This window comes from Lates calcarifer, linkage group LG16_LG22 (assembly GCF_001640805.2).
Source record: "Lates calcarifer isolate ASB-BC8 linkage group LG16_LG22, TLL_Latcal_v3, whole genome shotgun sequence".
In the NCBI taxonomy this organism is placed as follows: domain Eukaryota; kingdom Metazoa; phylum Chordata; class Actinopteri; family Centropomidae; genus Lates; species Lates calcarifer.
Window position 1 is genome coordinate 22779517 of NC_066848.1, and position 15088 is coordinate 22794604.

Sequence of the window (15088 nt, forward strand, 5' to 3'; positions counted from 1 at the left end):
CAGATCTGTCAAATGTAGCAATGCTTCCATCAGAGGCCGTCTGTCCTGCTCAGGTAATACCTGAAGTCGTGCTAGCAGCACTGTTGATTGGTTGGTCAAGAGACTAAATTATCTTAACAAATATGAGATTGGTCTTTAGAGGATGCACCGTATGACTTTGATGCCTCACTTTTCCTGTAGCACCACTGTGAGGTTCACACTCGTGGACTTCGGTGAAATGTTGTGACAACTACTGGATAGATTGTGATGAAATGTGGTTCAGACATTCATGTTCCCCTCAGGATGAACTGTAATATCTCTCTAACATCTCGTGAGTGCTGCTCATGTCTTATATTTGAATCAGTAATGTTTTGGCCTGAATGTGTTGTAACTGAAGTCGTATATGAACTGACTTTTGTTTTATGAACTTTGGTGATATTCAGTCTTCTTCCCCTGTTTCTTTCAATGAAGTCATATATATATGTGTGTGTGGGTTTTTTTTTTCTTTCTACCATAGTCAGTGTTATTACATTTCCAAAAATAGCAACAGCCTTATATAAGAGAGCAACATGAAAAGTAAACATCACAGGTTCATAGTTGAGGCACTGCTGGGATTTGAACCCAGGATCTCCTGTTTACTAGACAGGCGCTTTAACCAGCTAAGCCACAGCGCCTCTGTTCAGTTGGATCTTCACTCATATTAAAGCTGCACTCATATCCGTGATGTTAAATATTAGCAATATCGTGTATGATCTCAACATCTCAGCAGCACCCAGCTCAGATCGATCAGACGGTCAGAAATCGCCTCAAGTCAAATAGTTTTTCTTTCATTTTAAGCAAATTCTGGACACTTTCAGGTACAGATTTATACTAGATTATCTACAGGATTATTTTATACAAAAATATCCACAACCGTTATGTAAAAGGAACACAGAGGCGCTGTGGCTTAGTTGGTTAAAGCGCCTGTCTAGTAAACAGGAGATCCTGGGTTCAAATCCCAGCAGTGCCTCAGACATGAAGCTGTGTGGTGGTTACTTTTCATCTTCATGTCTGACATCTTTCCAAACAGGTCTGTTTCATTTTGTATTTGAAACTGTGTGTAACTTGCGAATGTAGGTCGTGTCCTCGACATGTGCCAACACAACTCCCCTCCACAGGTGGATTTTTAGATTAAAGGGTCTTTAGTGTGCCGCCATATTAATCATGAACTTAATGATTAATTCTTTTCTCATTTGATTGATTGTTTCGTGGAAAACCAGCTTGTCATGACTAAGTGATTGAAAGATTCAAACTGACAAGTGCACTGACCTGTGGTGTGTGTCACTGGAACTTATCACATGTGCTAGAAACCGACATTCAGGATATCTCCAAAAGTAACACAAAAACAAATAAATGTTAATTTGTTGATAGATTTTTTTTCTTTTTGTTCTTTTTCTTTGTTCGTTTTTTAACCAGTGTGGAAGAAATTACTTTTTGCAGATTTATTCTTGGTTTGTTTTCTATGTTATATGTTCAATAAAAGATTCTTGGAGCAAACGTAAGATCTAAATGTCTTTGTCATTGTGTTTGCACAGATCTCTCCGGGCAGCAAGGCAGCACAGGGTAATCTGATCCAGGGTGATGTTATCGTCGCCATTGATGGTGTCAGCACTGACGGGATGACTCACCTGGAGGCCCAGAACAAGATCAAGATGGCCAACTACAACCTGGCGCTCACCATGTCCAAGTAAGAACCAGTGGTGGAAAGTAACTGAGCACATTTACTAAAGTACCATATTTAAGTACAATTTGAGCTGCTGGTTATTTGCATGACTATTTCAATTTTATGATACTTTGTACTTCTACTCCACTGCTCTGCTCCAAAAGGCTAAATGCAGCAACAACACATTTGATCAAACCTGTATCTGGCGTTCTGACATCTGACAATTTATTATATTAAAAGTATGATGCCATGGAAATGTGTAATTTCTGAGAAAACTGCTTTTTATATTTGCAGTTACTACAAGACAGATCTAAAAACCAAAACACAGCATCTGTACTTTGGCTATGAAGTTAAACTGCAGTCTGGTTTGGTAATCAATGAGCTATAGACCTGTTAACAGATGTATGCAGATGTACTCTGTCATAGAAAGAAGCTAATTACAGCTAAAGTCAGAAGGAAACTGAGAGCTAGCTGTGAAATAGCCATGGCTAGCAAAGTTTAGTTATTGCTTTAGTTATTCAGTTTGAATTAAATGTAAATGAAATAAATGTACTGGACCTGTCCAGGATGTACCTGCCTCTCGCTCAGTGTCAGCAGCTAATGGATGGATGGATGGCTGTATTATTCTGAGTTCATTATAAATATTAGTAGCACTCAGACAATGGAAACTGAGTCAAACTCTGAAACAGGTGATTCCTATCGGCTGTGGACTGTGAATAATAAAATCAAACTTAGCTTTAATAACTTTTCTTAAACAAGTTAAAAGGGATCAGAGACAGTTTATTTGTGGATACTGCTGAAGGTTTTGTATTTAGTTGTAAATACTATAATAACTGCAAATTTAACTCCGTTATTAGATTTTATGTTTTACTATGGAAGATTAGAGATTGGTTTTGGGTGCTGATAGATCCAATCTGCTTAATTTGTGCAATGAAAAGCATGTATGGAAAACAAAAGAAAAAGATGGCCGCTGCAGATGTTGGGCTGGTTTGGTGAGTCAAATCATCCTCCTCTTACCCCCAAGGTGTCTGTCTGAGATCTGATAAGTTCAGTGAGGAAATGAATGTTGGTCCACACAGAGCTGAGAGCAGAGTTTCATAACCACAAACCCTTGGGGTGATGAAGATAAGATGTTGGACTGAGGATGAGGGGCCTCTGTCATGTTTTTTTTTTCTCATCATTTTTTCATGTCATTCATGTTGTGTTATTAGTGTAAAGTGGACAGTGAGACCTGTGGTGGACTGGCAGGAGACACAGGTCAGGAGATAGATGTGAAGCTCTGACACACAGGAGCAAATATAATAGAAGCTGCTTGACCTCTGTTAACCTTTCACACTGCCTCTGCTGATGAAATAGGTGACACAGAAAACATACACACATAGACAAAGAAGAGTACAGTCATGTCTTCATTTTTCATTTCAGGGACACTTTGATTCCTTCCCAGCACAAAATGACCATAACAAATCTGTGATGGTCAGTGGGTTTGCTTTGTCAAAATACTTGATCAGCTGGCTTCCAGAAAAAAAAACTGGTTCATGCTATGTTTGTGCAGTCTTAAATAACATTTGATTATTATCAAGGTGTGGTCTCTTAAGTAACAGTTTAATTAGCAGTGGATAGAGCACACCTGTAATTCAGTACACACTTGTGCCTCCTGCAGGCCTGCTCAAGGGCAAATGTTTCTTCAGTAAACCTCTACAACAACCATCTACAACAAAACTAACTGTGACCTGCAGCGGGGAGGTTGATGGTGTTTGGGTGTCTGAGTTCACCCTCATTACACCTCAGTGCAGCGTCCTGACTTTCTGTTTGTGTTCGCTTATCATCGCTGCTCTCAGATGAATAAATTCCTTCGGTCCAGCTCTTATCTTGCCTAGACTGGTGTGTGAGGTGATATGTGGTAGAATTTATTATAGTGTGTGTACAGTTTTGTGTCCTACTTTCTGACTTTTTCTCCCACTTACTGTGGTTTTATTGAATCTTTCTGACTTGAGTTTTCCTGTGTGGAGGATGGTTCTTTTTTTCCCAGCAGTAATATTTATTCCTATTATTTTCTGACCATGAGGCTCTTAGGGACATGTTCTATAGTCACATCTGACTATTGACCTCCTCCTCCTCTTCTTACTTGTGGCTGAGAAATCGAAGGTTTTTCTTTTCTTTGCTGCCTTGTACCTTTAGGTTGCTTTGTTAAATAAGAAATATTGACAGAGATTCTGTGTTTGTTCTCCCTCACTGTCCCTCACAGTGACCTACATACTGAATGATTTCATGGATAAAATAAAATGCCTGTAAACTGATCTCTAAATGCACACTAATTTTACACTTACATAATAAGTTCCTGAACAATTTGAACAGGAAAATTAAGATTACATCCAAATAACAAGCTGGCAGTTATCATTCCTTAACAAAGATGAGCTTGATAGTTTTTCCTGAAAATGCCACATGACATTTATTATTTTTTAGCTGTAAAAATTGGATTAGGGTTTGTGAAAGTAATGGTGACTATGTGCAATTGCTGAATGAAAGCCCCATTGAATTCTAATCCATCAATATTTTTTATTTTGCTCTGTTACATATTTTAGGAGGTATAAACTACATAAAGCAGGGCTGTGGGAAGATCATGTGCTCTGTAATAACACAGCCTCTGTTTAAGGCAACACTTAAAGTATTTAGTATTCTCTGCCAAAATAACATACTGTATTATACAGTGTGGTGAAGGCTTTTGCACATTTGTCATTTAGGCCAGAATGCTGGGAGATAAAATTTATAGAGAATATAACTTAAAAGTTAAATGCGTAGTAGTGAAATTCTCAAAAAACACACATATATTCTTAGTTTTCTAAATACCAGGTGTTTCATGCACTGTGATTACACATAGTCAAGAGACATGTCAGTTTAAAATGTTTCAACCTGAGCAAAAAACTCACACTGTTTATGCAGATTAACAGTTTTGAGTACATTAACTCCAACACTGTACTGAAGTACCTTTTTGAGGTACTTGCCCTGTGACCTTTATGGATAAGTGTTATAGATAATGGATGGATAGATTATATAAAATCAACTAATATGATACATTATTATAGATGTGCCTACCTATCAGTATATAATGCAGTAGAAATGAGCCTCATCTTTGCCAGCTGCCACATTAAAGTGATGTACACAACAGCGCATGCTTAACTATAATCCAATAATAATATATGTATCATTCTCAGTATAATGATACTTTCACTTTTAGTACTTGATGTTAATGCTTGTGTACTTTTACAGTAACAATGTGACTGCAGAACTTTTGTTTGTGAAAGAGGATTTCTACATTGCGATATTTTTCACATTTTCGTCACGTTCTCAGGAAATGATATATATCTTTGTGTTGTTGGTGGTCTTCTTTTTTCCTTTTATTTTTCTATCATAAGACAGATGTGTAGGAGTGTTTGGCCTTGGTGGAGTTGTGCACTCTACTGACTGCCATTCTAGTTTTTATGTCCCACTCTGTCAAAACACATTTTCTTTTCTGTTCACATATTGAATCATCACCTCTGGGTTTTTTTCTTCCCTGCAGGTCAAAGCGTCCCATTCCAATGCCACCACCAAGAATGGATGCCACTATTTCCATGATCCCTCACCAACAGGTAACTTAACCTAGAATACATTTCTACCAGCGCAAACTGCACTGAGATCTGCCCTGGATACTGCAATGAAACTGATCTGTTGCTATTTGTTATCAATCACACTAGTGCAGAGTATATTTTCAGTGCAACTTCAAGTCTTTATCGATGGTAAAAAATTTATCTTAAAATTCACCACTGCATAAAGGCTTGAGGTTCCTCTGAGTGTTACGATAGAGAAAATACTGATGCATCAAATGGCTCTAAACAGATAAATAAACTCTAATGGAAAAATAATGACGCTTAAACACATTTTCTCATCACAGTACTCAACTGTCTGCATTCCTGTTTTCATCAATTAGAAATTTATATTTTTCACTCCTGCAGATTTTTGATAGAAAAGTAAGTCATGGTGTATGGAGTTGCTGTACTTTTTGGGTGATATTTCTTTTCATTCATGCCCATTTTGTCAGCATTGTCAGAGGATGCTTTCAAAATACTACCATTAATATTTATCAGTTTTTATTTATCAGGGAACTTTATCTTAAGTGCCATAAAGAGATAAGATAATCATAATCATATCTTTAAAAATTCTCGGTACACTTGGTCACAGTTTTTCAGGTACTTGGCCAGTCATTTTGGAGAACTTGCCACAGTCCCTCTGTGGATTCAGTGTGTTTCACTGTCTTCTGTCTCTTAATGTAATCCCAGACTGACTCCATGATGTTAAGATCAGGGCTGTGAGGGCCAGACCATCTTTTGCAGGACTCCTTGCTCTTCTTGTCTCTTTGGTTCTTTATGATTCTTGCTGTATGTTTGGGCTCATTGTCCTGATGGTGTTGATGATGGAAAAGAAGCTACTTTTACATAGAGCAGCGTAAAGGATTTTTGTTCCCCATGAAAATCTGGACTGTTCAGACAGGGCAAGTGTTTGAGTATTACAGTACCTTTTTACACACACACACACAGAGAGAGAGAGAGACACTGTGGACTCCTTCCTCATACCTAAGGAAGGATCAGATTCCATCACATTGGTTCAGTACAGTGGGCTGCCGCCCCCTGGTGGCCGTAAGAAGACAAAAAAGCAATCCATCCATTCATGCACGTTTTCCCAAAAAATACAAAAAGACAGAATCACAAAAACAGTGTTTTGAATCAGGCTTGTAATTTCATTGATGCATATGCAAGACATTCAATTGTCAAATAAAATATAGTGTCGTATATGTAATGATCATATCTAATCCCTGAAAAGATGGCGTTTTGTATATTTGAGTTTTTCATCCAACAACAACATACAGGATTTTATTTATGTTTGAATGAGTCTGACAGGCTTTTATATTCATTTAATATTGTTATTGTTAAAAATCCATAGATATTAATGAGACATTTTTGGAATATGTGCAGTAGAACTTATGATTATATCCTCATAGTTCTCTGCTCCCTCCTCCTCCCCTGTCCTCTCCCTTGACTCCCCCTCCTCCTCCACCTGAAGCCTCAGTCAGTGCAGGTGAACGGCCGCCTGTCAGCCTGCAGTGCCTCCTCTGGGCCTGCAGTGGCTGACTCTCCCGGGAGGAGAGCAGCGGCTGTCAGCCCCACTCAGAGGAAGCAGTATAACTCCCCCATCGGCCTGTACTCAGAGGAGACTCTGAGAGAGATGGCAGCAGTTCAGGCGGGTCAACCTTTGTGGTACGTAGAGATGAAGAGGCCCGATGCAACACGTAATAACAGGTTAATGAGCAGAGGAAGAAAATGTTGCAAGAAGTTTTAAGCTACAATAGTAAAACAGCACAACAGCAAAACAAAACACGACCATTTTCTGTTTTGTTGGTTGTGTTTTGCCACTCAGGGCCGCCATATAATTAGCAGCTCCACCTCTGAGACATTATGCTGCCATGTTGACCAACAGGTCAGCACAGCACAGCCTCTATAGGACAAATATTTCACTCTGTTTTGTGATAAATATCTGGGCCTCTGCTCTGCTGAACATTGACCCTAAACAGAAGGAGAAAAGTGCATCAGAACATTCAGTGTTTTAAAACCTGGGCTGGGATGGTGTGGATTGAAGATCTGGTCGTATATAATGGTGTGAGACAAGAAGACAAAAAGCAAATGGTGCCTAAATGTTTCAGTGATGATGATGGAGACTGTTAATGAGGAGTGAGGAGGAGGATTAGGCGTGCCTGTGGGCTTAAAGTGAAAAGGATAGCTCATCCCAAAAAACACATTACTGTCTTTTAGACAGCAGGAGCAACACACCGCACACACCTAACCTCACCCCAATCTTAAAACAAATCTCAAAACTCAAAAATGGAACTATTTAAGTCCCGGGGACTTGTTTTTTGTCCCCAGAAGGAAGTTGGGTCCCCACAATGTGACTGTGTAAACAGAGCTATGTCCCTGCAACATAAGTAATACAAACACACACACACAATCCTGTAACAGATCAAAATACACACTTCCACTTTAAGCACTTACCGCCCTGAGCATTGCAAAGCTGTGATGAGAGGTAAGTATGTGACTGTTACCATAATTATTCATAATCATAGCCTGCCACACACACACCCAGTTACCCAGCATGCCTGTGGTGTTTCCTCAGTTCTCAGTGTGATTCGGTTACTGTGTCACCAAACTGGCCAAACACCTGTTGGTTCCTCTGGCTGCTTTTAAAGGTCAGGGAACCTTCTGGACACACACACACATGCACACACACACACTCACCACCCTGTCCTGTCTGGCTGCCCTTTCCTTACTTAACATTAACACTTATAGAGTTCCTCTAAGTCCCTGAACACATAAGTCAAAATCAAGTTTTATTTATATAGTCCCAAATGATAACTGAAGTTATCTCAGGTCTCTTTTCATATAGAGCAGGTTTAGATTTCACTCTGTGTAATATAAAAAGCTACATAAAGTCTATAGACATTAAGCTACGTAAATCAAAAGCCGTCTTATAGATTTAATAAAGCAGTAGAAAAGGCAGAGTTGTATAAACAACATAAACTCCACAGTGGCTGCAGCCAATAAACACAGACAAATTGCTATGTTGCTAGGCAACACAGTAATCGATGCTCTCCTCAGTAGAGTGATTTTATTCATTTATTGCACACACCTGTCTGAACATTCACTGAGTCAAAAAATCTAACCAGTTCACACAACAACAAAAAACAAACAATAGAAAGGTGGTGCCCAACTCATTGATGGTGAGTTAAGTGAACGAGAAGTCACAGCTGGAAGGATTCACCCACAGGATTTTAGCATTTAGAACTCTGGAGTTTCAAGATCCACTTCACTTCAGTCAGACGTACTGTCACATGTTCACTGTCATCGCTTCAAGTCTGTGACAGTGTTGGGTTACATGGGGATAAAATTTCCCCCAGTTGTCTATAAAATATGATAAAAAAAATCCTTGACCTTGTAACCTATTTCAAAGATTTTCTTATGAAAGTGTTTTAATTCTACTGATAGTAGGAGCATATGCTGTTCTTTTATTTATTTATTTTTTTCATTCTTATCCATATTGCTATCTAAGAATCTCTCTTCACACACAGATTTATAGCTCTGCAGCACAAGAGGTTGTGGGAGGATATTGGAGTCCTCTGTCCTAACCTTCGTCCCTTCCTGACCTCTGAACCTTTATTTCCTCCTTATCTTTAGCCTGGCGGAGGTTGTTGTGCTATTATAATTGTTCCTCTTCCCATCATCCATCAGCTGAAGGACATCGCTGAGCCGCTGGACTCAAAAAAAAAAAAAAAAACAGTGATTGTGTTTTTTAATGACTCCTCTTTCTTTCTGTCTTTTCTCTCTCTTGCTTCCTTGCCGTTCACCAAACAAGGTTTTCTCTCCTGCTGCTCCCAAGTTAGTATCCTCTCCTGCTGACTGCATCTTGGATGTGTGCTTGCTCTGTTGTTTGGTCTTTTTAAGGCATGGTTTGGTTCTGTGGCTGATTTTAGATGGACTGTGTGTCATAGTGTTGGGATAAAGTGGTGTCACAGTTGTGACCTTTAAAAGTGCTGCCTGTAGCCTTTTTTGATCATCAATACATCATTGTCAAAAAATAGGTAACTGGGTAAAATTACCATGAATAAATAAGACTGTGTCAGACATAGCAGGTCCCCTCTGTCCATATCAGTGTATATCAGTGTTTTTATAAATTAAGATCATGTTTTCCATCATCTGTGTTGTTTCCTATTGAATCTCTTCCTGTTCCATGCTGATGGTGTATGTGATGATCCAGTTTATTTCCCTGCAAATCAAGAAAAAGACAAGAGTATGGGTTAGGGTTAGACAAAAAATAAATGTGATAATGATTTGTTGATGTTAAACAGATACAAATCACCTTTAACAGACAAAGCAAAAAATTTAAACCTCAACTTTTTCCACCAGGCGATACCTCTCTTTTAGAGACGTTTTCGTACCATGTGTTATCTAATCAGGTTCAACATCAGAAGTTGTTTATAGTCATCATTAATGGCAGCACTGGTAGACAAAGTGACAAGGCAGCCATCGTAAGGTGGCTTTCCTTCCAAATTTTCAACAAGTTTTAATCAAATTTTTTTAGAAAATCAGCAGAAGAAAATGCATGTTTCCAATATTAGCAGTTGGTTTGTTCAGATAAATGGCTGGTGGAGCGGGGTCTCCACTCATTGCCATTAAACCACTGCAGCAGAAGAGAACAAAATGAGATGAGGTCATTAAAAGAGCTCAAATGATGGAAAACACGAAGGAAATCTGACATTTCATGTATCAGTGTGAGGAAGGTTCCAGTCTCCTCATCGCTCCACACAGGTCTGATGTTTTCCTCTCTTACATTTCCAATATGCATGAAAGCAGGTGGTTGGATATACACAACCTGAGATGGAAGATGTGATATGGTTTAACAGTGCACATTTTCAGTGTCAGATTTAGTTGTGGGAAGAATGAAAACAGGGCTGAGAGAGAGGTTCAAACCCTGCCTCCTTTGCCAGAAAGGGGGTTTCAGGTGCAATAACACAGTCCTACAACCAGCTCCTTTTGAAGCAACCTGACCCCTTTTCCTGGAGAGTCAGTTTGGAATCCCTCAGGGGAATGTTTTGGAACCACTGCTGTTATGATCTGAAGGATTCCTACAGGTTTCTCCTATCTTGAATTCTTTAATCAGTTTCCCCTGATCCTAAAGCTTCATTTATGCTTTCTACATTGAGTGTGCGCATGGACTTCATAGGTACACAGCTTATGTCAAAAGATACCACACCAAGCATTTTCTCGCCAAGTTTCTGATGGGGATGGATATTATTGAAAGTGAGGTAAGATAAGAGATAAGATGAAGGTGAAATAGAACTTATCTGGATGTAATTCCAGTTACATAAGTGGCTTTGTACCCTGCTCTTTATCACAAAGTGAAATATAACAGTCACTATAGAGGACTATAGCAGGACACAGACATGTATTATACATACATCAAATGCTGTTGCTGTGGTGTCACTAACTGCTGAAATCAGATGCTGAATGTATAAATGAAAACCTACGCTACAGGCATCTAAAATTGGACCCCTGTTAACTCTTTGCTTCAAGAATACATCCAGCCCTAGGGTTGGGTTTAAGCTGCAGGGATCACCAAATGAGTGACATTTAGAGGTGCTTCTGGTTACTGTCAGTGAATGACCCACCCACCTGGTACTCCAAGCCAATTAAAACAAACACCAATAGTTTTCTACCGAAAGTCAGGTCTGTTTTTTTTTTTTTTTTCCTTGTTTTTTCTGTTTTGTATGTGTTGATAGGTAGTAAATGTGCATCATTGTGGTTTTCTGTGTGTTTTAGACTGAAAAGCTGCTGTTGTTGTTGTTGCCAGTTGCTACAAGGCTGATGGCTTCTTCTTTTTAAACTAAAAATGACAAATGACTCTCCAGCTAATGAAGTAGCAACAAGTTAATTAGCTGTCAAGATCCTCTCTGGGTTTTTGTGAATGTTTTTGCTCCACTGGTGTTTGCGGTGTGTTGATTGGCTCTGCATGCATCCTGAGACGCATTCATTTATTATTTTCAAGAAACTGATTAAATCCCAGCTGTGTTTCTGGTCTGATACAATCATCTGTGCTGTGTCTCTTGGCATTTCTGTTGTGAAAGTAAAGGTCATTGTTTGACACATTTTTCTGTTGAAGTGAGCTGCTTGTGACATTTCATGGTGGAAGCATGTGGATGTTTGAAGCATGAGGCGTGATCAACTCTGTTTTTAAACAAAAGAGATAAGATCAAACTTATCATCTCTAACTGAATGTTTAGGTGCTGGTGTGTTCTGTTGGCTTGACGTTTTTTTCCTGCTTGTCTTGATGTGATGACGTTTTTGGACAATCAGGAACATAAATGAATTAAATGAATGAATTAAAAGACTGGAATAAACAGACTATAATCCACTGTTATCAGACTTCAGGCTGAAAATTTAGCACAACAAACCACAAAGAAACCACAAAGAAATGTGAAGCTGTAACCCAAATAAAAACAGTAATTTATCTGGATCCTGGTTTTAGAAAGTGAAACTCTGGCAGCTCCATTTGGAACGATAAGGTGTAGGCTGATGTTAGTTTGGCACATCTGCTGTGTAAATCTACTGTAACCTAACTCCAATGCAGATAGACATGACTCGGCTACAACCTGCTGCCATATGCAAGCTGAGATCAGAGAGAGATGATTGTACTCCTGTTTATATAGAACCAACAAAATGTTTTCATCTGATTTAGTTCACGATTAAGTTTCTTAGACCAGGTTAGACCAACCAATACCTGACATGTAGGTTCATTTTTTCCCTTCTTTTTTTCCCTTTTTAAACACAGTGATGTAGTTACCATCCCACTTGGTGGGAAGCTAGCAGGTGCTTGTCTGCAAAGTTGAAAAGGCAGAAGAATAAGGCAGCTTCCTTTTTCACAGTCCACAAAATCTATCTTTATCCGGTGACGCTGCCATCCACTGTGTGGAACCCAAAATACTTCCACACGCTGCTTCTCAGATGTTTTGGTGTCGTGATTGTCCCCTCAGGACGGCTCTGCTCGCAGTTCACCTCCTCCTTCTATCAACGTAATGAGAAATTTTAGTTAATTAACATATTTGGCGAGTCACAGATACATAATTGAATATATCAGTAAAATGTTCACAGACAATGTGTTTGTTTTCCACCAAACCAAAATGATCTGATCTTGCAGTCCAGTACCCACTTGTAATGACCACAGCACTGGGTTATAGTTAGGGATAGTTCTGGTTTATATATCGCTGCATGAAAATGAAATGTGAGGACCATATACAGTTCTTTGTTTGTCAGCATAAGTAAGTAATCTGTTTGCTGTGAGCACGACTGGCCTGGATGTTTTCTTCTTTTTAACACAACCCCCATCAACTACATCCACCACCTTATTGTTTCACATGCTTCCCTTTCACCTTTCCCTCCATCTATCTGTCCCCCACTTCGCCTTCCTTTCTCTTCCTCTCTTTCCTTTCCGTCACCACCCATCCGCTGCTACGTTGCCCCTCCACCCAACAGCGCCGGCTTCAACCCCAACGTGCTGAAGGACACTGCCCTCTCCACCCACAAGCCCATAGAAGTGAAGGGCCCCGGTGGTAAGGCCACCATCATCCACGCCCAGTACAACACACCCATCAGCATGTACTCGCAGGACGCCATCATGGACGCCATCGCGGGACAGACGCAGGCTAAGGGGCACGACGCCAGGTAAGAACACCACCTCTTTCTCTTCATCGTCCTCCTCCTCCCACTCCTCTGTAATCAAACTTTCAGTCCTCTTCCTCCCCTGCCGTCTTCCTTTTTATTCTCTATTACGTTCTTTCTTTTCTTTCCTTGGCATCCCTCCATGTGCCCCCCTCTCGCTTTCCCCTCCTCCTCTCACCTTCTTTCTTTGTTTTTTTGCTGTGTTTTTTCTTAAAGACAGTACTGACTCTCCTGTGCTGCCTTCTTATTTTCCCTCTTCTACATACACTTTTTCCCCCTTCGTCCTCTTCTTTCATCTTCTTTGTCATTCCATCTTTTCACTGTTTTATTGGACTTCTTCCTCTAAGCTCACACTGCTGGATATCACGGTAATTAATCCCACATACAGTTCTCTCCTTGGCAAATCTGCTCCTCCCTCCCCTACTCATACTCCTCTTCTTCGTCCTTTGCATCCTTACTTTGTCCTCTGGGGACTCACTTCCTCCCTTGTATTTCACGTGGCTGTGATTCAGTCAGTCAGCTCAGTTGTGAGCAAACTGCTGACTTTTTTTCAGGGTTTGCCTGGATAGAGAGAGTAGTGCAGTGGTCTTGGCACTGATTGTATGAACTTTGGAGACTGAATGTTGTTGTCATGCTCTTTGTTGCTGGTTTGTAGTCGTTTGTACTGCAGCACTGTTTGTGTTCACGTGATGAATGTGTGACTTTTCCTATGGTGTGTCTGGATGCAGTTTACATCGGTTTCATCTGAGCATGTGTTCAGATCGGCCTGCGGCATCCAGTTTTATTCTAAATGTCATCCATCACTTTAGAAAATATATCACATGGTCATTTTCTAGACACAACCTCCCATTAAAGGTATAGTCTGTGGTTGGTTCGGCATGGTCTGCATGCTGATTGTGGCACACTGTGTGCAATTCTGAGAGAGTGCACACATCACATACACCATCAGCACTGAAATCTCCACGAAATCTCATGAAATCAGCATGAAGTCTTCCAATTTAAAAACAGGTACAAACTCATTCTTACCCTAACCTTTAATCAGCTGCCTCACTCTGATCTCAAACCTCAGTTTCCTCAGTGAAGTGAAATTTCATTCAACCAATGTGAGGTTGTAATTAACTTCAACGACAATTCCCCTCTGCCTTTTACAGCTTTTACAGGATCAGCGGTTAACACAAGCTTAAGACATTTTCACATGTTATTCTAGGACATAAATTTTTTTTAACTTGAAACGTCTCTTTAAGAAGGCAGTTGCTAACATGTGGCTAAATGAGACTACACAGGTTTTCAATGTCATAACACAGCATAGGAAAACCAATCGCCAGTCCACTTTTACAGCCTCCTTGTTCACACTCGTGCTAAATTATTGCTAACTTTCTAAGAAGATTGGTGGTGACCGTGGTGTTCATCTATAGCCCAATGTTAGCTTTTTACTTATGGCGATTGTATTTAGGCTTCAAATATCATAAAAGTGGTTCATTTGTGAAGATTATCTTGCTGTATCTTAACTTTGTAATGCTCACAGAGTTTATTTTCCAAAAGCAAGTGAAAAAAATACCATTGGCTTTTTGTTGTTGTTGTTTTTCTTCAGCACCAATATACCAAGACACATTCCTTGTATGTGCAGACCACTTGGCATTAAGTCTAATTCTGATTCTGATTCTGTTCAGGGAGACAGGGTGATGCTGACCCACAAAAATGCTTCATCTCTGCATCACTCCATGTCTGACAGTAGTCTCAAACCTCACACTAAATAAGCTTTCCAGCGTTCCAGATTTTATGTCACACACTTTCCCATAAATCTTGAAGCCAAAAAGAAGTAAGTCTCATTTAGCTTTGGTGCATCTCTGGCAGTGCAACACATTTTCCTCTTGGTAGATAATCATATTATCAACGGTCAGTCACTTGTCAGCCAGTTTGGATGATAAATGAAGAGTTCCAGAATACAATTATACAGACAAAACTCCAAGTTCTCCTCCAAGTTTGATGTCCTGCTACTTCATGTCATGATCAGTTACAGTGGTAACATCTGCACACTTATTTCAATGGATGTTTCTATTCCAGTTGAATCTTTCTCAGGTCAAAAAGCAAAACATATATGACTGTTGAC

The 15088-nt window shown here is 39.7% G+C and overlaps 1 protein-coding gene and 2 non-coding genes across 3 annotated transcripts in view; 2 read left to right on the forward strand and 1 right to left on the reverse strand.

Moving 5' to 3' along the window:
* The window catches only part of LOC108895698 (LIM domain-binding protein 3-like), a 48862-nt gene that overhangs the window by 20117 nt on the left and 13657 nt on the right, over positions 1-15088 (forward strand). Inside the window, 4 exon segments of the mRNA XM_051076571.1 lie at positions 1554-1705; positions 5241-5310; positions 9119-9141; positions 12793-12981. Of these exon segments, the coding sequence (XP_050932528.1) occupies positions 1554-1705; positions 5241-5310; positions 9119-9141; positions 12793-12981 (434 nt within the window).
* trnat-agu (transfer RNA threonine (anticodon AGU)) lies at positions 580-653 on the reverse strand. Its single transcript has one exon. It is a non-coding gene; the product is annotated as a tRNA-Thr (tRNA).
* Positions 915-988, forward strand: trnat-agu (transfer RNA threonine (anticodon AGU)). Its single transcript has one exon. It is a non-coding gene; the product is annotated as a tRNA-Thr (tRNA).